Source organism: Euwallacea fornicatus, chromosome 20 (assembly GCF_040115645.1).
Source record: "Euwallacea fornicatus isolate EFF26 chromosome 20, ASM4011564v1, whole genome shotgun sequence".
Classification (NCBI taxonomy): Eukaryota; Metazoa; Arthropoda; class Insecta; order Coleoptera; family Curculionidae; genus Euwallacea; species Euwallacea fornicatus.
The window spans coordinates 2742011-2767255 of record NC_089560.1 but is presented as its reverse complement, the minus strand read 5'-3'; the positions used below and the strand labels follow the sequence as shown (position 1 = coordinate 2767255).

At 38.6% G+C, this 25245-nt stretch overlaps 3 protein-coding genes across 3 annotated transcripts in view; 2 read left to right on the top strand and 1 right to left on the bottom strand.

Annotated features, from left to right (window-relative positions):
* The window catches only part of bchs (WD repeat and FYVE domain containing 3 bchs), a 23505-nt gene extending 13954 nt beyond the window's left edge, over positions 1 to 9551 (top strand). The window contains exons 32-46 of the mRNA XM_066293857.1: positions 223 to 468; positions 664 to 894; positions 949 to 1174; positions 1235 to 1535; positions 1728 to 1963; positions 2027 to 2237; positions 2292 to 2545; positions 2600 to 2789; positions 3050 to 3285; positions 3430 to 3681; positions 3740 to 3893; positions 3952 to 4098; positions 4198 to 4309; positions 4721 to 4901; positions 5399 to 9551. Coding sequence (XP_066149954.1) covers positions 223 to 468; positions 664 to 894; positions 949 to 1174; positions 1235 to 1535; positions 1728 to 1963; positions 2027 to 2237; positions 2292 to 2545; positions 2600 to 2789; positions 3050 to 3285; positions 3430 to 3681; positions 3740 to 3893; positions 3952 to 4098; positions 4198 to 4309; positions 4721 to 4901; positions 5399 to 5512 — 3091 coding nt within the window. The 3' untranslated portion in view covers positions 5513 to 9551. The remainder of the gene's footprint in view (positions 1 to 222; positions 469 to 663; positions 895 to 948; positions 1175 to 1234; positions 1536 to 1727; positions 1964 to 2026; positions 2238 to 2291; positions 2546 to 2599; positions 2790 to 3049; positions 3286 to 3429; positions 3682 to 3739; positions 3894 to 3951; positions 4099 to 4197; positions 4310 to 4720; positions 4902 to 5398) is intronic.
* Positions 9344 to 25245, bottom strand: mal (maroon-like). Its single transcript, XM_066293889.1, has 12 exons — positions 24998 to 25245; positions 24793 to 24949; positions 24143 to 24441; positions 22494 to 22818; positions 22163 to 22439; positions 19337 to 19453; positions 14244 to 14540; positions 11743 to 11971; positions 11475 to 11687; positions 11177 to 11397; positions 10946 to 11107; positions 9344 to 10892 (listed from the first exon to the last, which is right to left on the bottom strand). Exons 1-12 carry the CDS (start codon positions 25065 to 25067, stop codon positions 10764 to 10766), a joined length of 2496 nt encoding a protein of 831 aa, XP_066149986.1. The 5' UTR covers positions 25068 to 25245; the 3' UTR covers positions 9344 to 10763.
* The window catches only part of LOC136345506 (chaoptin-like), an 81067-nt gene continuing 80139 nt past the window's right edge, over positions 24318 to 25245 (top strand). Inside the window, exon 1 of the mRNA XM_066293869.1 lies at positions 24318 to 24443. The gene's annotated coding sequence lies outside the window, so the exon portion shown is untranslated. The remainder of the gene's footprint in view (positions 24444 to 25245) is intronic.

Sequence of the window (25245 nt, the reverse complement as noted above, 5' to 3'; positions counted from 1 at the left end):
AATTGATTTCTGATGACACGTGTATTAATGTCGCTCGTGTCGTGAGCGATTGGTAAAACACAGAGTTTTTAGAGCTTTTTATGGATTTTAGGGATTTTCTGGGGTCAATTTATCAGCAACCATGAGCCTCAAAAAATATTCACGATATATTTTGAAATTCACTAAATGCCCCTGTTCTGTATTGAGAATCACCCCGTGCATAGTCAGTTGTGTGTTTTTTAGAGTCGCAAGAATTCAGGGATTAGACACTACTGAAGGGCTACTATTATTTGGACAAGAATACTGTTACATCGTGGACGGGTTCACTTTGCTGAAAAATCGTGAAATTCGCGATATAGATAGTGTTCCTCACAACGCCAACGAGTACGAACCGATTCTACCTAATCCTGGTTCGCCCAGACGCTCCAGGAATATGAGGCAATGTTCCAAATTTTCCTATGAAGATATCAGAGAGGTTCACAAGAGGAGGTGAGCCAATATTTTATGCTTGATGAACTTTTTAATAGTTGTTTATTAATGTACATTCCCGCAAGCACCAGTGTTAGATGCGAATTTATGCATAAAACAATATGCAGGCGTTATGTATACGTAATTTTCATTACTTCACGTATAGCCGAATATTTTGAAGCTTAAAAAAACCCTGATTTTTTTCGCTTTGCTAAGGTACTTGCTGCAACCCATGGCCTTAGAAGTATTTTCCGGTGATGGCCGGAATTATTTGCTCGCTTTCCCTAGAAAACAAAGAAACAAGGTATATCAAAGATTCATGACTACGGCGACCGGTATTTCTGATAGTGCTCAACAGTCCGTGGCCGGTCAAAAGAGAACCGCCAACGTCGAACAGGCCACGAGCCTATTGAGCAACTTAATAGGGGAGACTAGTGTAACTCAAAGGTACTCAACACTCGGCGTTTCTGTATACTTCGCAGCAACAAGAATGTGTTTCAGATGGGTTAGAGGCGAAATATCAAATTTCCAGTATCTTATGTACTTGAATACTTTGGCCGGCCGCTCGTACAATGACCTCATGCAGTATCCAGTATTCCCTTGGATACTAGCGGAGTACGATTCTGAAGAACTAGATCTAAGTGACCCAGCTACTTTCAGGGATTTTACCAAACCCATGGGAGCTCAAAGTCCTGATAGATTGGAACAATTTAGGAAAAGATTTAAGGTTTCTTTTTGTTCTAAAGCTGGAGTTTCTCGAAATACTGATCGTCCAAAGCTATTTCAGGAATGGGACGATCCTCATGGAGAAACTCCTCCCTATCACTACGGAACGCACTACTCTAGTGCCATGATCGTTTGTTCATATCTAGTGCGGTTGGAGCCGTTCACGCAGCATTTTTTGAGGCTGCAAGGAGGGCACTTTGATTTAGCCGATCGCATGTTTCATTCGATTAAGGAAGCATGGACTTCAGCTTCCAGACACAATATGGCCGACGTCAAGGAGTTGATCCCGGAGTTTTTCTATTTGCCAGAGTTTTTAGAAAACAGCAACCAGTTTGATCTAGGTGTCAAGCAGAATGGGGTTGGTAAGTACGTGCGCTGTGTATCGCCATGTTGAGGATTTTTTAATTGTATGTCCTCCATTCACTTTCATACAATTTACCCAACTATATTTTTTAAAATCGATGGAGGAAATACATAATTATTCCCAAAGTATCGATCTTCCTTAACGCAACAAGGGCGGCAGCACTCTATTGCCTTTCGTTTAATGTTTCAAGCTTTGGGCGATGTTGTACTCCCGCCATGGGCAAAACAAGATCCCCGAGAGTTCATCAGAGCTCACAGACAAGCTCTGGAATGCGACTATGTTTCTCAGAATTTGCACCACTGGATCGATCTCATTTTTGGCTATAAGCAGCACGGCCAACCGGCCGTCGAAGCGGTCAACGTGTTCCATCATCTCTTCTACGAAGGAAATGTGGATATTTATAATATTGATGACCCTCTTAAGAAGGTTTGAGGCTTTGAAAATTAGAAGAAAATTTTCTTCTTGGCTACAATTGATTTCTGTCGCCAGAACGCAACTATTGGGTTCATCAACAACTTTGGTCAAATACCCAAGCAGCTCTTCAAGAAGCCCCACCCGTCTAAGAAAATGGGATCTAATAATCGGGCTTCGGTTATAATTGACACTGGTTCGTTAGTGCAAGCGTTCATTCTGCCTCAGCCGGATAAGCTGTTTTTCCACCACTTGGATAATTTGAGGCCCTCTCTTCAACCTATTAAAGGTTAAACATCTAAGAATCTTTGGGTCTCCGTGAATCAATTCATTTTTTTTTTAGAAGTTAAAGGGCCAGTAGGGCAGATTCTTCAAGTCGATAAATCAGTTTTGGCAGTTGAACAGAACAAGGTCTTAATGCCGCCAACTTTTGGAAAGTACGTGGCCTGGGGTTTCGCTGATCATTCCATTAGGATAGGAAATTACGAGAGCGAAAAGGCTGTATTTGTTTCGGAGAACGTAGAGCAGAACAACGGTGAAATATTGGCCTGTGTTTGTCCCTCTCCGAAAATCATTGTTACTGCCGGTACTGGTTCGGTAAGTCCAAAAATGTATATTAAGAATTACTTTCAATTGATATTTCTTTTCTAGGTAGTAACTGTATGGGGATATGAACCTCGCAAGAGGGCAATGACAATAAAACACAGATTATATGCTCACACCGATGCAGTTACATGTTTGGCGGCCAGTCCTGCCTATAATGTCATCGTTTCCGGGTCGAGAGATTCCACGGCAATCATATGGGATTTATCAAGAGGGGTTTTTGTTCGTCAGCTTAGGGGTAAGTCATCAGACAATATCGCCAATCTGGTTTCTGAAGGGCGTCATCGAGGAACACCTTTTCCAAAACACGAGATCATTCTAATTCGTCGTTCCTTTCATGCAGAATTTCATAAAATAAAGTAGTTTAGGAAAAAAATCGTGCATCAGCACACTAGTAGTCTGACCTTTTTTAAGGTACGTTTAGAAGTCCAGAAAATAGCCCTATACAGCTTTCATGAGCATATTTCCACTAAATTCGGTTCTTGCTGATTTTTTCAGGTCACGCGGGGCCTGTAGCAGCTGTAGCTGTGAATGAATTGACGGGCGATATAGCTACTTGCGCTGCCACTTGGCTCCACGTGTGGAGCATCAACGGTTGCGCCTTGGCAGCAGTCAACACCTGTGTGGGACGAGCGGATCGCATGCAACAGATACTTTGCGTAGCCTTTTCCCAAGCCCATGACTGGGATCCAATGAATGTCGTCATTACTGGATCTACAGACGGTGTTACGAGAGTAGGTTTTTCATTGAAAAAAAATGCATTTAAAACATTATTTATTAAGTTTAATAAGATTTATTTTGATCATGCGTTTTACATATTCTGATAATTGAGTATGATGTGTGCGTTACTAGTGTTTCTTCGTCCCTCGGATTAACAGATGTGGTCTCTTGATTACGTCCAAGTTCCCATCGAAGACGATCAACAGAAGAGCACTGAAATTTTGAAACTTCGAACTGAAAGTGAGAGCGGCGTCGCTGACAAACTCAGTAACGAGACATCAATCAAAACACCGGTTCCGCATCATCGGCTGGTCAAACAAATTCACGTATCTCAAGAGAGTTCCAGAAATTTGATGAAATCCGGCTCGGAAAGTAGTCTTTCTGGGGATGCAGGACCCAAAACTCCCAAGGCAAGTTATTTTCATTTGGACGGTGTCAAATTTACCAATTGTGGTTGTTAATGTTTAGATCGAGATGATAATAACGTGTGAAGGGAGTCCGAAAGAGTGGCAAAGAGAACAACAAGAGGAAAAGGAAACTTGCAGTGACGGTGAGGAACCGCCAGTGCCTCCAGTGAGAAGGCGCCGGTCATCAAGAGTGCACGGAGGTTTTAGAAGTGAAGGTGATGTATTTAGTGTCCGACATAGTATTGAAAGCTACTTTGTGTTTTGGCCGATTAGGTGGACACAGCACTGAAAGCGGTAGCTTGGAAATCGATGACGCTTCAGGTCTAAGGACCAGCAAATCCGACACCAGTCTCACTGATTCTTTCGTTATAGTCGATTCACAGAAAAAAAACCGAAATCCTCATAATGCACTTCGACTTGGTGAGTTTTCTCCTTTCACGATGTACGATACCGTACATGTTACAGAGTTTAACTGCCTGTATTTCATGCTTAATTATTTTTTTAATTTTATTACTTTAGGGTTTAAGTGGCAGCGACAATTGGTTTTTCGAAGCAAACTTACAATGCATACCGCCTATGATCGAAAGGATAATGCCGCACCGGCATCGATATCTGCTTTAGCGGTGTCAAAGTAAGTTTGTTCATTTTCTTGCTTGTATTGCCATTTAACGCGATAAAAGCGTATTTAAAAAGTTCGATACTTGAGAAATACAGGGTGCCCAGAAAAACAATGCTATTTAGTTGTACAGTGTTGTCGAAAAGTTTGGATTAAAATCTAATAAAATCTGTACGTGGCGAAGAAAAATAAATCGGTTGGACACGTCATAATCACGTCTTTATCGCACTGTTCCGGAGTCAAAACACTGCGGAAATGAAACGCCTTTCGATACCGTTGATCTCTTTTCGTTTCGTCCGTCAAGAATTTCTTCCATTTACCGGTGTTAGTTTTATTACGATTTTAGAACGTGGCGTAAGCCGTTAACATTTTAACATTACGGAAAATTAATGAGTTTCCTTGGAGTGTGATTTCTCTTCTACATAGAGATCACCGTGTGATCTACGTCGGAGACACTAGAGGTCGCGTTTTCTCTTGGTCAGTGTCTGATGTAGCAGGGCGTGCTGCCGACCACTGGCTCAAAGATGAAGGAGCTGAAAACTGCGCTAGTTGTTCTGTCCGATTCACAATTTATGAAAGACGACATCATTGCAGAAACTGTGGACAGGTAAAAATGAATACAATCTCGACCTAACTGTACTATATTTAAATAATGAGGAAATTAGCCATCACGATATGCCACACCCAAAATTATGTGTAGGTAAACATGTCTTGCCGTTGCAGTGGGTCAAAGCTGTCGTGGAATGATAAAAAATCAAATAATTAAGGGTATTCTAATAGAAAACGTATTTATTAAGATATTTAACGAAAAAACTGTATAAGAAAGCCATTGTATCGAAATTTTAGATTGATATGGCAGATTTAAAATGTGTATTATTTTGAACCTCCGCACGTTTTGTGGACTTTCATAGACATGTACATATTTTGCGGCTTGCAATTCGTAGGTTTTTGTGCCACCTGTCGTGGTGACTAACATCATTGTTTGGATATAGTACGGGCTGGTTCGAATTAATCGTTTAAAATTGGTCAGTCGACAACTAATTTCATTTTCTTGAATTCAGTGAGATTAGCGATTCATCCATAAATTTAGAACAACTTTTTCAGGTGTTCTGTTCTCGGTGTTCACGATTTGAAAGCGAGATTTCTCGTCTGCGTATACTCAAACCCGTCAGAGTTTGTCAGACGTGTTATGCCGCCCTAAGGGGCGACCATAAATAGGTTTAGTGTAATTCCTGCAATTGAAACAATAATAAGACTAGGCTCCATTTATGAAAGCTTTGTAAAACCTACAATTGCGAGTTGTAAAGTCAACCAATAACGGATATTTACAATGCTTTCGTCAAATTCATAGTGTAGCTTAAACAGCGTGTAATTTCTTTGTTAATCGACTAAAGGAAACGAGGTTTCTTAGATGTACAGAATATACAAGAAGATTACATATATTTTGTAGTGACCCATAATATATTACTTATTTATTAATCGTATATACATAGTGTAAAATAATTTAGTCGCATTGGAATAATCACAGAGATAATATTATGAAGAAGTTTAATCCCAATAACATAGGTAACTGTCTTAAATATCGTTGTGGAAGGTAATTTTTATTAATTTAAAATATTTATATCGAATAGTCGTTATCGTTTGTTTTTTTTTTAAGTTACTGGTAAGTATACAATATAATATGTGTTAGAAGAGAATATCTTTAAGGAGCACTTTATATTTCAATTAATAATTAATTGCAATTTTAATCGATTAATCATTGTGTCTCTCTTCTCTCAGCGATCTAGTGACAGTATTAATTCCTCATTTCATTGAGACACCTAGGGAATTCACAGTAATTTACTTTTCTAGAGTGATCTTTTTCTCAACTTAATCCCAAGAAACTTTCGTCGGATCGTACTTTGGATTAATTTTCCAGATATTAAATAAAATTTCTGTATTATAGAGAGAATGAATTTTATCAATCGTTTAGACGATCAAAATCTTGCAAAGTGTCTATTACCGATATTTATGGTAGGCATAAATGAACGTTTATAAACACGCTAGTGTAATTTCTTAACTAGACAAATCCAAGAAAAATGCGGGAAAGTCCGAGAATGTGCAAAAATTGTGGTCAGTTCAGTTTACTGTGAAATAATTAATGGTCGTACTAATACCCAGAAATCTGGGAAAATGGAAAAAATAGTCAGTTGCGATTAGTCTTTCCTGGTAAGAAACAAAAAACACAGAATTCGAAGAAAATTTTATCTAATAAATGAAACAAAATAAAATCATAAATGGAAAAATCCGAGAAGAGATTATTGTTGAAAAGTTATAGACAAAAAGAACGAAAACAGAAGGAAGTGTCGCATGTAAGTATTCGATGTATTATACCTCCTAGCTAGTAAAATGTTGCGAAACGTTCCAATTTAACTTTTCTGATGGGTTTAAATAGAGGGAATTGAAAATTGTGAAACAGTTCATATTCTCCCAATTATTCATTATTACTTTGCTAAACGTGGTTCATAAAAACCAACTTGTACCTCATTGAAACAACCATACAATTCTAATTGTTTCGCAAATAACAATAGTGCATGAATTCAAAACAAGGATATATTATGTCATTACTTTTTTGTTATTCATGAAATCATATATATCCATCAGATATCCGTTATTTTCCGTTTTTCCCATCCGGTTATGCGGTGGCTCAAAGTGAAAATCATGCAACTGCGTTGAAATTGAAAAATAATTTTTTTTTAATATTATGCCACACCTGTTCTTTAATATCCACAATAAAAACAAAACAAATCTCAAAAAAGAAGGAAAAAAAATGTTTTATGTGCTTTCAAAACGAATCTCGAAATTAAAATGAACACTTATTTTTTAATCGTTTTCGTAATAAATTAATATCTGGTTGGTAGCCCCTTGGCTAAGATAACTTCACGAAGACAATTTGGGATCGATTCTACCAATTTTTAGTGAAATCGGAGGAAATTTTCTCCCATTCTTCGAGAAAAGCGCGTTTTAATTGGTCCTCCTGGGAAATCTCATATTTCCTAATTTCCGCTTTTAATTTAGCCCAAAGACTTTCTATGACATTAATGTCGGGTGATTGCAATGGGGTTTCCATTAAATCAGAACCGTTATACAAAAGCCACTTTTTAACAATTTGGGCGTTATGTGTCCGCTCGTTGTCCTGGTAGAACACAAAATCTTTAGAAACGTTCAGTTTTTGCATGCTGGGTTGTAAATTTTGCCGTATTATGTCTAAATAAGCATGCCTGTCCGTAATTCCATCGACGAAATGTAGCCGCTTTCCTGTTCCAGCAGTGGACATACAGGCCCCAGACCAGGACACTCCCTTCTGTGTGTTTAACAGTGGCTCCTGAATTTGCTTCTTTAGCGTTCCGCCGGGTTTCCTTCAGACCAAACCCTCGTCCACCTGATCCAAAAAGGTTGAATTTACTTTTGTCTGGAAATAAAATCCGTTTCCAAAACTCGTCTCCTTTGTCCAAATGCTCTTTGGCAAATTGTATTATGATCTTTGGTTCTTCATACTAACGAACGGCTTTTTCTGGCTACTCGACCAAGGAATTGATGACAGCTATTCTTATGGTTTCTTGATTCATTGACTTGTGTAAATGTTTTTCAACTTTATAGTCAGTTTGAGGGCACTTATTCGGAGATTTGTTTTTACACAACACACAATCCACCGTTCATCACATGAGTAAAAATTTTTCTTGGGATTTTTCTTATCTCGTTTATTAATCTTGCCTCACTTGTAAACCTTTCTGTAATATGTTGTATCGTTGCAGGACTTTTGTGTAGAACATAGGAGATTGCCCTTTTTAATAATGACTACTAACTCATGTTGTCTCACAGTGGCATGTCTTCCCATGTCGACTTCGAACTAAATTCCAACAAATATCAATATAAGTCAACAAGAATTGTTTATTCTTGGTATTTTTGAACAATTTTTTTCACTCATAAATATTCTGTTATTATAAAATTGAATTGTATCATTTTAATTTTGAGATTCGTTTTGAAAGTAAATAGAACTTAATTTCTTTTTCTACCTTTGTAAGAATTATCATTTTGTTTTTATTTGTGGATGTTATGGAACAGACGTAACATAATATAAAAAATTTTTTATCTTGGTTTATTGTTAAGTGAATGAAAATTTATTAATAAATAGTGATTTCAATACAGGTATATCATTTTCACTTTGAGCCACCGTATCGTTCTCCGTAGCGTATTTACAAAGGACTTTTAAGATTCTGAAATAGTATCGCAGAAATATTCTTGGAAATAATTCAATATATTTCCCATATTTCGTAAATAATATAAACTGTTTCATCGAAAATATATTTCGTAAAATTGTTCAACATGAATATGCATTTATTCGTCTTCAACAGCAATTTTAGTCCTCAAAGTCTCTAAATTGGCCTGGTTTAGTCACACAAAAAACCACTCTATTTCTGACTAAAAAACCTTCTACATTTAATTTTAGTTTCCTTTAGAGTCCGATTAATCAAAACGTAATTTAAGAAACATCCGCTTCTAGAGTGCTCGGTATCGAAGTCTGTTCTCAATTAGTTATCCAAGGTTGGGTTAATGTTGATATCAAAGGTCGATTAAACACATCCATTATTTCCAATGTAGGTAAGTCAAGTAAAATGGTTCCCCCTAGTTCGACACAATATCGCTTAAATAGGAAACGTGAGTGCAATATTTGTTTAGTGGTTAATGAGGTGAATATTTTATTGGTCCATTTTCATGAAGTAAATAATTCCTTTAACTAGTGTACGGCTTAAAAACTATAATTTATGTTTTAAGGTTTTCAGTCAGTACGTCCCTGCAGAAAATTTAAAGGGTATGTTTCGGAAGCTTAGAAAAAGCTAAAATTCAACTAATTTGTTTTCTTTCTCGAGAGTGGAATGACGATTTTAGCAGGAAGTTAAATTTCCTTAAATTTACATAGTTGAAGAAAAATGTATAAAGTCATTGCTTTGTCGATTTTCTTGTCATTTTCGAGATTAATTTTCTGTTATTGTTATGGAATAAATTAAATTATCCAGTTTTACAATTTTTATTTATTTATATATAAGTATTATTGTTCCATTCGCTGCGTGACACTTCGACCCGGTCAACTAGTTTATTAGGAATTAAGTATTCTAATTTGTGATATAATTTGTATTGAGTAATTAATTTTATTGTTGCGTTGTTTTGTTTTCGATTATTACTTTAATACATTTTTTATTGTACTACAAACTATAAACGTGTCTTTATTTCCACCACCCAGACCCCATCCAACCAAAATGAGGGTTTAATATAGCTCGTTCCAAATGCGAATTCAGCCACCTTGCAGTGGTGATAGCGAGGGCGATTTAATTGCCATCTAATATACAGAGTGCATCTTAAGTAGGGATTTTCATTTTGGCACGACATAGGTCGTAACAAACTAAGCAGAATCTTTACCTAACATTTGTTCAAAATCCCAAAAACAACCGAAATATGCGCGTAAGACAGTTTTAATAAATACCAAACCTCTGAGTGTTACTCACTCCGGCACTGGCCACAAAGGGTGTTCAAAATTGTCGACCCCTGGTGGATCATCTTGAAGGATATGTAAAATACACTCGTCAATCTGTGCCATCCTAGATGGCTTAAGTCTTCCAGTATATCCGCCATGCTCTGCTTTTAGATTTCCGGTCTCATGAGGTCTTCCAACAAGATAAATAAATCTTCGGGCTGCAGGATGAGGTCTTAATGGAAAACGATCGGCGTACTTGCAACCCCGAAGCTGCGACGGCATTCTTGCAACGCTCCCCGTATGCCAACGGCATATCAACCGATTCGTTGGTAGAGCAATTACGGATCATCATCACTTTAATAATATTCATATTTATCAAAATGACACCTCGGACCGAGCTTCACGACCGATTTTTAAATTTGCGTAAACATAAACAGTAAACTGCATAAAAACAGTAAACATTGAATGTTGTTTGCTTTTTTACGATAACTGATAATTTTTTGCTGGATTTTTATTCCCCTTTACGCGAATTTGCTATTTTATGCAGGGGCAGATTTGGATTTGATACAAAAACGGATTTAAAACTCATACGCCCACAGTTCGGTTGTTTTTCAGATTCCGGAAAAATGCTTCATGAAAACTGCTCAGTTTTTTATGGTCTATTTCACGTCAACAGGAAAACTCCTACTTAAGATGTATAGAAGAATTTCACCATTCTGATAAAAATCGTGCTCCGTTCCAGCTGCCTTTAGTGCCCCTTTGTGCCTATGCCATAAAAATCACATGTTGGACAAATAATTCAAACTCGCATGTAAAAATTACATCAGACACCGTATAAATATTTTTTAAGGTTACATATGCCAACACACAGCTGTTGCACAACTGTTGAATCTGCCGAACGGAGCCTTTGCCTTTATTTTCGGAAGCGATGTCCGGAATGTGCCGAATTTTAGTTCGTCAATTTACACATAGATACTGGCTAAAAATATATTGATATTTTTCAGTTTTATTCCAGAATGTCAAACCACTGGGGATTTTTTTAAATGTTGATGCGGCATTTTGTTCAGCGATGTAGCATCGATCATGCTTAAACAAATATCTTATCAGCAGTTACTAAATCCCTGGACCAGACACCCCACCTGGATAAAGCGGTCACTCTCTGTATGGCACCTGTTCAAATAAATTCCAAATCGCATTTTTCCTCGCATTTCTCTGGACAAAGTCTGCAACGGCTCTTTCGACGTTTCTCCTGTTTGTTGGTCGATGCATATCATCTGACACCTCACACAATGGCCTGAAAACTGCCAGAAACTAGGTGGTGAATAGCCCAGAAACCCCGTTACGACTGTTGGACGCCACTGAATACTTACTTTAAACGTTACGTCGTTAAAAAGAAGAATTGCCAAGTCGTTTTCCACAAAGGGCTCCGTGAAATCGACTACGAAATTCGCTCTAAATCGTAGCAGGACGGATTCCAGAGAATGACACAATACGTCTTCTTGTGGAATGCGCTCCCTGAGCCACCGAACAGTCGCTAAGTTTACGAGCAAATATTCGGCTTTGTTTGCCAAAGACAACAGCGTTTGCTCCCCTGTGTGCAGACAAAAGTTATTGTTATTAGAAGTGTTTTTGTAATTAAGTAGAAGAATCATTAATCTTGGAAATTACCTTTTATGGTATTGCGTCCGGATGTGGTGGGGGTAAAGTCGCATTGCCGTAGCAGCCTCAGGCCTGGATGTTCCAAATTATCCGAGAGCCATTCCGCAACTTTATCTCCGCAATCCAAACCCTGCACTTTATCTCCGCATACTTTGCTGTTGCAAAAGTAGGCCTCTGAGAAATCCTCTTCGGCGGGTTCCAGTGGTACTGTCGTCTCAGATCCTATAGCCAGCAATTTTCTTAATACAGTTTTACTCGACGAACCGTTCTGACTTGCCATTAATCTTAAGAATCAAGGTTTTCAAGACGAAATCTAAAGTGGGCTTTAAACTACAAAGAGTTTTTATTTGCTTCTGCGAGACACACGAGCCCGAGGCGTTAACGATCATCCATCGTCTGTCGTATTCCAGGCCAATGTCGGTCAATTTCCAAGATTGTGTTACTTCCAAGGCTCCGCAAGATTTCACAGGATAAAGGTAAATCTTGACTAGTTCGCCGGTTGTTTCCTGTAAAATAAGTAGCATAGATAAGCTGTTGGCGGTCTTCGATTGAACAGGAAGGCGGGTTTTGTTATAGGGTAAGAATCGAGTAAGAAGCTAGATAAACCAGGATGAAGTTAGATTCAGGATTTACTTTCTGGAAGGGACGAAAAGAATAAACCGATTGTGGGAAATGTGTTGTGTTAATTTTAACATTATCCGACACTGTGTAATCGCCTCTGGACGCATGTAATCTTTCATAACATAAGAGTGAATTATTTACTTTGTCAACAGTTTTTAATAAAATGCGATGAATATCTTTATTCGGTGTATTATTTAAATGGTACTTAATCGGATAGTGCGGGAGTTAGGGAGGTGCAGAGCGAAGTGTCCGCAAACGGTTATTCACATTCATCGCACGCATTGATTCCCTGTTGCGTAAACGTTAACAATTTCAAACTTGAACTACAAGCGGCCCTAAAAAGTAAATAATTTGCCTAGTATGAGAGCCATACAAAGCTTCCAATAAGCTTTTTCCGTTTTGTCGAGCTCCATGCGCGCACAACGGAAGCGAATTTTTTCGGGCGCCTCGTGATCCGCGATGGACGCAAACGCGTTTAAAATTAAGTTGATTTTCATGTCGACATTTTCAACCCGTATGTACCTCTATGGCCTTACGGCCGCCCTCGGGCAACGGTTCTATACGGCAAACGTGGCCCTTTTGGATGCCACCGGGCAGGTCTCCGAGAGAGGCAGCTATTTTGTCGCGACCTCGTAAAATTCGAAAAAAACTTTAAATCTTTGAGATTTTTTTTCCATTTGCTTGGACTGAATCGGACACGACAGGAGGGCAGTGGCAGCCCACACTTCCGTCGTCTATCCCTGGGCCAAGCTTTGGCGAGTTTAAAACGTCGCCGCGGTGATCTGGCCATTCCTACGAAAGTATGTTTTCAAAACCGACGAATTTCGACCTTCTCGTTGCTCTGGTCTTGTCCGATCGACCTCGGAGGAAAAGTCTAAACTTCAAACAAACTTTAGTTCCAAACCGCCTACGAGCAATCCCCTCCCCCCGCGAATCCCAAAGCCCAAATAAGCGTCATAAAGTTCTACAAATAAGCCGTACAACTTGGAAACGATAAAAATATAAAATTCTGCCCCTTCGGTCGCATTCGGGAGTTTACATTTCTCTATGAATTTTCTGTTCTCACACGGTATCTATTGGTTTTCAAAAATTATGTCTACCATTAGCGGGATTTCCCTCTCCAGAACTTTCCTTCATTTCTCTTATTCTGGCAGGCGTTTCATGACATTAAAGCAGATTAATTGCGTACAATTTTATTACATCTTAAGTTCATTGTTAAGTTTGTGCCAGGACCTCTCCGAAAAAATCCCATTAATGTCGTAGGTAGGAACTTGCCGAGCGGGCGAATCCACCCCCCTATCGGAAAATAGGGCCCGTTCTAGTAGGGCGTAAATGTTGGCAGCTATGACACCCCGTCAATCCCGTGCCAGAGACACCTTTATGTGTGAACGAATGAATCTACCATTATTATGTTATTTCGGTCTCGAGAGCATACGATAATTAGCAACATTACGTGTAGTCTTAGAATGAAGGATATCTACAGATCCGGGCGGAGTACTTTTCGTCGCTTAACGTTGAGCCTAATGCCACTTTTGCGTCTTCATTCCAGCTTAAGAAGATAGTTCTCAACAACCTCACACGCAAGGTATGACCGTATGCCCCACGCAGGACTTACATTACCTTACTGAAGTGTGCCGACCGGAAAACGAATTTTTTATTGAAATATCGTCACCGCAGTTTATCAAGCGGTCCTTCGTGCTTAAAATATGGCGAAGCACAAAATCCCAAGTAAGTACAAATTGCTTTGGCAATGGTCAGCCAACAGACCTCAAGCTTTATAATAGTCAGTCCAGGGAGGCCCCGGGTTGTTAGAATAATAGATCCAACCCATTTTCTGGATATTTCATTTCAAAATACAAAAGCTTGCAACCTATGATGAATACTGTGAAATTTAAATTACAGCATTTACATTTAAATAAATTTGATATCGTTGTTGAATTAGTAGGTAATTTAACTAGCCAGATAGAGCACGCATCGCCGAACTCCCGTTTTTATAACGAACATTAGCGACTCTCGTAATTCACGTACCTAAATTCAAATGAACAGTACAAATGTCGCCGTTGCGTTATTAATTTATTACTCAATTCTAAAAATATTACTGTGCGATATATTAATAAATGGCCTTTTTGATCTGATACGCAGCAAATTAAACCTTACCGAATGGCTTTGCGCTGGCAGCAGTTCATGGTGCAGAGAGCCCTTTTCTTTTTCCGAATGCCTCGCAGCCCTGACGTCCTCCTCAAGGTCTCGGATTCTCCTATTGGATCGTTGGTCCTCTCTTCCGTGCTTCGCCTGTTTCCTTCCAGCTATAGGTGACGTTACAAAACACGTTTCGATCATTCGAAGGAATTTGTCCGCTTCTTCGAACGTCGACATATAACCAAAGGAAACGCGCACCGATCCAGTCGGGTAACCATCGACCAAATCGTACTGATCTCCGCACACGTGACCTGCCTGCAGAAAGAAAAAAAAATAATAATAATTTGAAAGGGAAAAAATGTTATCGGCCCCGAACATCTTTTTCAGAAAAATAACATGTAGCTACGATTAGCGTCGAGGGATTTCGCTGGGTCTAAGCACAAAACTTTCCCGAGGAAACAAAATAGCTAACTTGTCACTGTAGCAAGAAACTCCGAAACTTTTTACTGTAAAAGAGACGGTAGTAAACACTATATCGCCCTTTTGATTCTATAATATAAAAACTTTTAAACTGCAAGAGTGGAAAGTAATGTATGTCCGGCCATTTACTGAAAACGAGATGTTTCTTTACTTTTGAAGTTTACAGTCAATAAACGCGACAATATAGGAACTTACCAGCTAGTGTTTGATGTCCCCAGAGACCTTACTTTTATTTTGGTTAGCGTGGAAGTATAGAATAAAACGAATGCAACTCGCGGCTAAGAAGTGCCTCTTGTAATATGCAATATGTATTATGTAAAGTGGAATCAATCATACGGGAACTGCACGCGAATGGGAAATTCGCGAATAAGTTTGAACTTCTTAGCGCTTTCGCCAAAAGAAGCAATATGCGGAAAGTAATTAAGTTGCAAAGTAGAAATTTGCAAGCATCCGTTTCGCGGCCCATCCATTGCGTGCTATTGATTATAGCAGGTCGATAGAGAATAGAGCAGCTAATTGAGTAATTTTGAACCGAAAGAGTCAACACATCGGGTAAACGGATAAAAACTTATCCATTTTTCTTATTTTTTTTTATTTTTATTTTTTTGGTATAGAGCGACTGTAAACCCACAATTTGCACGTTCGCAAGTGCGCAAATTTCGCATCATGTTTGACTTTGATGCATCTTCCAGATCTAAAAAAGTTGTTCAGTTGAGAGCAGCCCTGTTGGAATTTTTTGCGTTTAATGGAATTTGGTTTTTGCGACATTATTAACATTATTCGAATCTGTTCTAATTATACTGACAAATTTATGGCGGCTTTGATGTGAAACGCCCGACTATTTGGCACCTAACTAATGGGGTATCTAACAAACTGTGTGTATATAAATTACGTTATTAATATTTTAATATATAAATTGATATTTAATTGCCACGTTTGTTTTTGTGTTGCCATAAGCATTGATTGTTTATGTTTTAATTCCGCGGTCAACAAACACTTTTAGCTGTTCTGTTAGTTAATTAGCGTACTCGTTGATAAATCGCAATTTCGTACCTAGTCACGGAAACTAAGTTGACAGAAACGTCGCATGCAAAAAAATTATAATCGGGTCAGATTGGGCAAAAAGCGACGTAAGAGAAGTGAAAACTGCGAAACGGGAATTTGCAAGCAAATCTCCTCTTTGCGCCCGTTCCACTTATTCTAATAAAATATACGGGGTGAGGCGGGAGGATCGTGCCAAACTTCAGGAGCGTGTTGTACATGAAAAATAAATGTAAAAAAACTCAAATGTTGTTATCCGATTTTCGTTTGTTTACAAGTTATAGCGGAAATAAAATTAAAACAAAGGTTAAGCAACATTTAGACGAAACGTTTCCTGGACGTTGGATTGGTCGTGGTGGCCCTGTTAGTTGGCCTCCAAGGTCTCCAGACCTCACCCCACTAGACTATCGTTTGTGGGGTTGGTTTAAAACTGAAGTGTACAGAGTAAAAGTGGACACTCAAGATGCACTAATTCAACGCATTAGAAATGCTGCAGCTGCTGTTAAAGAAAGACATGAAACAATCAGGAGCGCAACGACTGCTCTTCATAGACGAAGCCGAAAATGTTTACAAGTTAATGGCGATATTTTTGAACATTTACTTATGATATCCAAACGTTCATTTATGGAATTTCTTATGAAATTTATAATTTTTTTTTTATTTTATGTTTTAATTTTATTTATGCTATAACTTGTAAACAAACTAAAATTGGATAACAACATTTGAGTTTTTTTACATTTATTTTTCATGTACAACACGCTCCTGAAGTTTGGCACGATCCTCCCGACTCACCCTGTATAGTGTGTTGCTTTAGAAACTTACTATCCCAGTAAGTTCAAAACGAACAGAGATATTGAAATGCGTGTTTGTTGGGATCTCAAAAGTTGTAAGGGTGAACAGTTTTTGCAACAGCAATGTTAATATTAGGCACATTCCTTCAGTCCCAGTCACCCCAACTTCCGAACTTTCAATAGCACCCTACCTCGATATACACTTCACATTAAAGGGCGATTAAAGTGCATTATTTTGGCGCAACTAATTATAGAATTGGCAAAGTTTAAATGAGCACATTGTGCGCAGGTCATAAAGAAATCTGAGGAGACCACCAGAAACACCTGTTTTCGTGGCTAGTTCTCCTGCTTTCATTGAGGCAAACAGTATACTCGTAGTATGCCGTACTTAGTTGCGGTGTCTTACACTATGCTACTCCTATATTGACGATACCCCATGTACAGGGTGTTATTTAAGTACGTAGCCAAACTTGAAGGGTCGATCCTTCGGGTGGTCTTGAGACGAAAAGTTTATGCAAATACAGGTCCGGTAGTGCTTCGTTTCCATGATACAGGGTGTCAAACTTTTTTTTTATCTTCACATATTAACAAACAAAACCCCTATGTAACAAGAATGCACAAACTAATATAAGATTGAGCCTTGGTGGCAATTTTTAATGTAGTACGGAGGGATGTTTTAAGCTACAAATTGTGCGTCTCCTTTTGCCAGTGGCGTGCACAGGGGTAACGTCGAAAGAAAATCATACAAGAAAAACGTCTTATTATAACCACACTTAAACAAATGGTGCGCAATTTTTTGTGAAAAAATATTTAACAATGAGCAACATGAAACTTACAATAGTTGCGGAAAATGTCCTCCTTCAACTTCAATGCAACCATTAGCTCGTCTCAACATGGCCAAAAACGTTGAAATATCGCAGGCGTATATCTTATCTGATTACATGAATCCCTTATCCGTTGGATTAATTCTTCTTCAGTGTTGACCGAAGTTCTATAAACGGAAGACTTTACAGGCTGAGAAAGGAAACAATCTAACGGATTTAGGTCTGGTGGCCTGGGCGGTCATGACTACATAACGGGGAAAAATATGAGAGTTTTTAAAAAATCAGTGGCGCTTAAAGGTCAACAATAACCATCTATAACACTGCTAAATTTTAACAACATTTTCTAAAAGATTGTTGAGATTTTGACAAGAAGCGATTTTCTAAGAAAAGCTTGAGATTTTGAAGAATAAGCGACACCGGACCTATGTTTACATAAACTTTCGTTTTAGAATCACCCCTCGAAGTTTGACCGCGTACCTAAACTAACACCCTGTATTGATGATACCTGCGAAAATTTAAAGTTTTGGGGTTCATATTTGCACTGTCATACGCACAAGATTTCGGGGTACCGAATCAATGGAGGCGACTAAAACTTTCATAGTAAAGAAGTGTGGAGGCTGCCCTGGGAATCTGAGTTAATCAGTATGATTGCAAGTGATTTAGTTTTCGATTTGCTTAGAAGGTTCCAATGGATATTAATTTTCACATTTCTACCGTTGCAACTATATTTAGGTTTCTGCATTCTAACTGCAAACGGCAAAGTGCGACCAAGATGTATTTCTATAGTTTATAGTGTGTAGGTATTCAAGGGCGAAATATGTTTTTAATGAGGTCAATTTGAATTGTTTCCTGCGACTTTGAATCGTTTCATCGGAGCACTCTAACATGGTTGATTACTCAACACTTAGCAATTTCCTCAATTTTTCCTCGCTTTTCCTATGCCTTTTTATCGATTACACTTATATATTTTTATCTTGAGATATTCCTTATGGTTTAATCATACCTTCAAAAATAAAAAAAAAAGCTTTTAAGCGATGTTGACCAATCTACAGCGATAACCGCGCTATAGTCTGCGCCCATAATAATTTTATATTATTAAGTATCGGTTTCCAGGATTAGAGCACTATTAATTTCGTGAAAACATGCAGAACTAATCTGAAACTTCATTCCTTTGGGGTTCAGGTTGGGTTTTGTTTTAGTCGTTTCTGTGGTATAATATTTCGAGCTTATTTCATGTAAAATTACTGGTTTCATACTTAAACTATTAAATGTACCTGGCGGGACTATCTTATTAGTTAAATAGCCGCGAAAACTGCTCAGTTGGTAAAGAAAAATTTGAAATATCAGGAGTTTAATTAAAAAGTAGATTTCTTTTATGCGAGAAACAATTTAAAATTTAGAATTCTTTGCTTAAACACTAAAAATGCGAAATTTAAAAATAGCGAGGTTCAAGGTAATCTTTGGCTCAAAATCTGAAATGTTTAACATTCTCCTCCGAATCACCAAGAAAATTCAATCGTCGAGGTATCGGGAGCACGTTTGGAAAAAAGTTTGAATTTCAAGTTCTTTGGTGTCCAGTAAGCCTTAAAGGAGAAACCTAATATTGTATAAGGTAGAGAGATAGGTGGGTAATATGATATATTTTATACGAGTCCCATGTCAGCCAGTCCAGCATTTTATTCCTCGAAAGAAGATTGTACGTGCTATTTTCGAAAGGGTCATAAATCGGCTCGTATATAACACAGAGATGAAGAGGATGAAAATGGATGCAAATCCGATAGACCCGCAGGGGATTGACGTGTGTCCTGAGACAAGCAAAACGTTTGCGTTCAACCATATTAAGTTGTCGTTCAGTGAAGACATATTGGGCCAGAAGCGAGACCGATTAAAGAAATGCATATTTAAGGCAAAAACAATTTAATTCGCGAATAATTTTGGAAAAATTCCAGCCTTGCTAGTGTTCCCGGAAACATACCTCAAAATGCTTCCTGACTGCACTGGAAGTTAATTTAAGAAATTTCTGACAACCTCCAGGATTGCAGAAACAACCAGTTCTCAGTTGGATGCCGCGAAGATTTGCTATATGCAGGACCTAAAATGGAAAATGCCTTTGGATTAAACTCAGATTATGAGCTTACTGTCTTGCGAGCCAATATACAGGGCGTCTACTAAATGATGTCATTAATTTCAAGGGGTGAATCCTTATCTCATTTTATGAAATAAGCCCTAATAAAGGTTTGTGCTATCTTGCCTCGTTTTCGTGATACAGGGTGTCAAAGTTTTGTTTTTTCTTTTATCGTTTTTTCATAAATATTTTCGGACTTAAGGGCAATATCTCGATGAAATTCAGTACTGAAAGGTTTTCCGAGACGAGAAGTTCACATACGATATCGGTTTTACCGCAACACGTAGGGGGCTATTATTAAATGTTTATTAATACATGAATGTTTCGATGAAACGAGGTGCCGAGGAATTTTTAGTCGTCGATATCTCAACACCATTGCTTTGAGAGTTTTCGACCAAGCAAACCTTTTTTGATTAAAATTGACGGGGGGACAAGGTGCGATTTATTAGAGGTCAAAATACAGGGTCCTAACAACGTTAGTACAAATTTAACACAAGAACATTATTGCAGGTGGCGCCCCCTACACATTGCGGTAAAATCGATATCACATTTTAATTTCTTCTCTCTGAAAATCTTTCAATGCTGAATTTGATCGAGATGTTGCCCTTAGGTCCGAACATATTTATGAAAAAACGAAAATAAAACAAAATTTTGACACCCTGTGTCAAGAAACTGAGGCAAGATAGGACATACGTTTATTAAGACGTTTTTTCTTTTATAAAATATGATAAGGATTCGCTCCTTGAAATTAATGTCATCATTTAATAGACACTCTGTGTAACTTTCCAAGGAGATACGACGATAGTCCCAGAAGTACTCGACCTTGCATATAAATGGCGATTTTTTGTTAAAACTTTGCCTACATTACCATATTAAAATGGTTGTGTGTAAAGGTTCAGGGTACCACGTTGATTTGTATTTCTTTTGGAGCCGTTTTAAGTGAACACTTTCAGAGATTTTGTAAGAATTTGATGGAAAAATTTGATCATTGATCCGTGATTTAATACTTTTATTTGAAACATCTCCATCGAACATCAAAGCGAAGTTGCATTCTACTCTGCGGGAATCTGGAGCTTCGTTAACCACTGCAAAATATTGGGTGGCGGAGTTTCAGCGCGGTCGGACGGGCTGCCAAGACGACCTCCGTAGTGATCCGCCCCCGCTGTGGTCGATCCCCTGGCACTCCAGACTTGACTACTTCAGAAATTGTGAGGAAAGTCGGCAAAATGTAACGGAAAATAAACATTTCAATCAGTACTCTATATCGCATTTTCCCTGAGCAGTTGGATATGGGAAAGCTATGAGCAAGATGAGTACCGCGATTACTCACAATTGAACAAAAATAGCGCCGTGAGGACGTTTCAAAAGTGTATTTGATAAAGTTTCGCAGCAATAAAGACGAGTTTTTGTGTCGATTCATAACCATGGATGATGTCATATGAGTCCATCTTTTCATATCTGAAACGAAGGATCAAAACAATTGACTCAAAGAGGAGAATCGACTTCAAAGAAGACGAAAACCGCTCCATCTGCAGGAAATGTGATGGTGTCAGTTTCTTGGGATGTATGCGGGATAATTTTTCCTCTTTAAAGGAAAAAACAATAAATGGAGAATACTATAGAAATTTATTGCGTCGTTTGAACAAAGGAATTAGGAAAAAGCGACCGTATTTGACGAAAAAGATTCTTGCTTCATCAAGACAACGCACCAGTCCATACTTCCGTCGTCGCGATAGCTAAAATCAATCAATTCAATTTCGAACTTTTTCCTCACCCACCCTATTTGCCAGATTTAGCCCTCTGAGATTATTTTATATTGTCAAACTTGGAAAAATGGCTCGGCGGAAAACGATTTACTAATAATAATGAGAAAATGGAGTCCGAAGTTGATATCTATTTTGAAACATTCGAAGTTTCTTACTATGAACAGGGTATAGATCATCGCTGGGAAAAATTTGTCAATCTGAAAGGAGACTATGTTGAGAAATAATATAATATTTTCCATTTTTTTCCATTAAATTTTAAGAGTAGTTATACAGAGTTTTGCCTCCACTAGAGTTGTGGTTGATAACACTAATTGTTATGGTTGTGGTGGCACGTGCCGTTGGTCTCGGTACTTGTTGCTGCGCACGTGCTAATCGGCATTGAAGGTTGCCTGCGAGGGTTGGGGGATTCGGTATGGTGGTGGCGGCGCGGGGGACGCTAGCAGGACACGCCAGTATGGGGATACTAGCGTGAGGGATGGAGAAAAAAAGGTCATAAGAGGTTTTAAATAGTGAACGAAAAAAAGTCGTATAGTCGTATCGACGTTGGATTGAGACCCGGTGCCATTGCGGTAAAGACATGTACGATTTCATCGCGGTCGGGGGACTTGTCTGAGGTCTCTCGCCGCCATCTCCAACCCTCGCAAGTAATCTTCAATACCGATTCGCACACGCGCACCAACAAATATCATGATCAACGGTACGTGCCACCGCAACCACAAAACTGATGGAGGCAGAACCGTCTTCGCATATCTACTATTAAGTCGGGTACTTCTGGGACTATCCTCGTATTTTCCGTAGAAATGATAAAATCCAACAATAGCACTGGCCATTTTCTCTATTTCCGTAAAAATATCTTTACGGTTAAATTACTAGGATTTGCATTAAAAAAACTAAACTATCAACAACTTACCTCTGCGTATCCGACATAATCTCCATTGGGCCTCTTCAAATTGAAGTTTACGATTCCGCCCTGCGTATCTATACTTTCAAACGCAGAATCATGATACAACACTGCCACCGTGGAGCCATTGGAATGGCGCATTTCGGATAATCTCTCAAAAACATATTTGCCCAAGTTAAAGGTATGAGTGGATATTAAAGTTTGAGTCAGTTGAAACCGCTTTAGAGTCTCGAAACCGTGCAAAAGACTCACGATTGAAAGGAATGGGATTGTGCCATCTTCAAACCTGAATGAATTCCTCTCGTGTGATGTTTTTTAGTGCTTAATTGTCCAATAGTACCGTTCGTGAATGTTCAGCCTGGGAATCATCACATCCTCGGAAGATAAGGCCATAAATACTGTACCTCCTCCGAGATACTTCTTCACCAAAACATCCTCACTGGTCCGCCTCACCAGGATAGCTCCCAAGCCAGTAGGGTAACCAAACAGCTTGTAGAACGATATGGCAACAAAATCCGGTTTAAATTTTCCCAAATCCAGATCGTTAGTTGCAGCAAAACAAGCCGCGTCCAATAAGCAGTACCATTTATTGGATGACTTCTTTTCGGGCTGGTTCAAAGCCCCATCTTTGACAGCCTCTATCCAGGAAAGAGGAAATTTTGTACCTAGAACACGCGTGCTAAACTAAATATATAACGTACCTAATTATAAGAACTTTGTATGACGCGCTAACCTAATTAGTAATTACTCACTGACAAGTGTACTTTATAATTAGGTGCACGAGGAAGTTTTGATGCGAATTTCAAACTTTAAATCGGTAAAAAGCTTATTAGCTGCAGCTGGTGTGATAAACACCGCTAGTAAAGGATTAGTTGAGGTTTGTTGAAGAAGTGCATGTTAAGAATATATTTGTTCCGGTAATTTATTAGTTAGTTATAGGAGAAGAAGCTAAGCCCCTGCTCTCAACTGGCCTTTGGTTGCAATAAGATGATGCCACACGACGCTACAAGAATTGCTGATTATTTGTCTGAAACATTTCCAGGTGGAATCATTTCAAATAATGCAGACATCCGCGGGGCCGGCGCGCTCGCCAGATCTTTCCCCGCCAGATTTTTATTTATGGGGAGCTACGAGAGACGTCATTTAGAAATGTGCACGCACTGATGTTAATGAACTGCGACAGCAGAAAATCATAACTTTAAGGACCAAAATATGATGGGACGTTTCATGATCAATGCAGAAGACGCAGACACCTGTGCTCGGAGGTGGTTGGTGAACTTTTTGAGCACTTCTTGTAATTTTTTTCAAGTTAATTGTCGCTTATTTTGTTGTTTTCAAGAGAGTGTTTCCGGAAACAGGACGTTGGCGCCAAACTACCGACATGTGCGACATCAACGTGGTCGGAATAAACCGGCTTCGTATCTTCTGAGGTTATCGCGATTCCTATCTTGAGCTCCAGAAAGGGAGGCCCCGCATTTATTGTGTTACTTCTGTGCACGCGAATCAAGAGTAACCAAGTGAGTTTTTCCTTTTTCTTGTAATATAAAATACTTTAAAATAAGTTTTCCCTTCGGAAATACGTTGCAATTTTTAGTAGAAGGAAATAAATCATATCCACACACTCACTCAAAAACCTTTCAAAACTACAGCAATTTGCACTTTAAAGTTAGTTATCCTAAAAGTTTCATACAGAAGGTAGGTATGTTTTTTTTAGCAGCAATGGGTTACAAATTTGTTCATAAATCAATCAAGTTCTCTGCAAGAAACTTTACGAACGTTTGATCTCGAAATCACAATAATATTTTCTATTAGGCCAAGCTTAAAGCCCCTTTTGCTTTTCAGCATAAAATCTTGTCTCTAAAAACGAGAGCTGACGAAGCATTTACAAGTTTAACAGCCATTTAAACGCAACCCACCTCTTTAACCCCTCACCTAATACCTAATCTTCCACTAACTAATTGATTCGGAAACTTCATGAAATCAGATTACCTGCGAAATTGCTCTGGGCCGGATATACAAAAAGGCAATTTTCCCCCTTCTCGTCGCAGTCCCGCTTTTTCACATCAGGGTTTCCCGATAAAATATTAAAGGCATCCCTAACTTTCAGTTCGCTAGAGCTGGGAGCGAAGCTCCTCATTCCCAACACTGAAGTATGGTTGTCTTCCAAATAAACTAGAGAACCTGCATGAAAACTAAAGCTTTCCGCTATTAGTTTTAGTGATTGGGTCGCTCCTGATGTAAATATCACCGAGTATTCTTCAGGAGGAGCCTTGAAGAAGTTAAGAATCCTGTAAGTAATTGAGTTTAATAAAGCTTCTGTTAAGTGTTTAAAACTCAAGGCCCCGGTAATTTCATCTAAAAGTAAAACTTTTGGAGCCGAAAGTTCAAAGCGCTATGAACTTTGTTTAAAAGATAATCCTCATGGAAATAAATAGGAAACCTGAACCAACCGATGAACTAACATATTTTTTCTTCTTTACGGGAATTATCCTTTTGGCAATGTTCCTAGACTTTGGTTTTTCAGTACTTAGGTAAACTGGACGAGTTTTTTGGTTTTTGAATACAATTGATTTTCTAGATAAGTGGCCAGTTGTTCGGTCGGTTAATGCTAAGGGTCGCCTGTAACGCGCCCACCTCACCTGTAGCGAACAATGTCTATGATGTCAATCGTGGTTTCACTAGAGTTGCTGCGGGCATGGGGGTTGGAGTAAATGTTTTGCGATAGATCTGCGAATATTGCTTGCAGTTGCTTTTCTGAATATAAGGTGGCTCCTGCATGGTCAAGGTAGCAGGTCCCTAAGGAAGCTAGGTGATGGATAGCACGAAATAAATTTGGAAACGCACCTTTCAGCCTCTCAAAATCGGCTTTAATACTGGCCTCCTGATCGCTGGAATAAGCTTTCACTTTGCTCATATTTCATACACTGCACCCACTCTCTCAAATTAAGTCCACATTCTGCACTTGCCTTTCTCCCTTAGTACAAAATTCAAATTCTTGCACGTACTGATTAATACATATATGTATATGTGGTCTCTGAACACAAAAATATACTATTCAAGGTTTGTTTGCGACATTATCTCATACAATATTT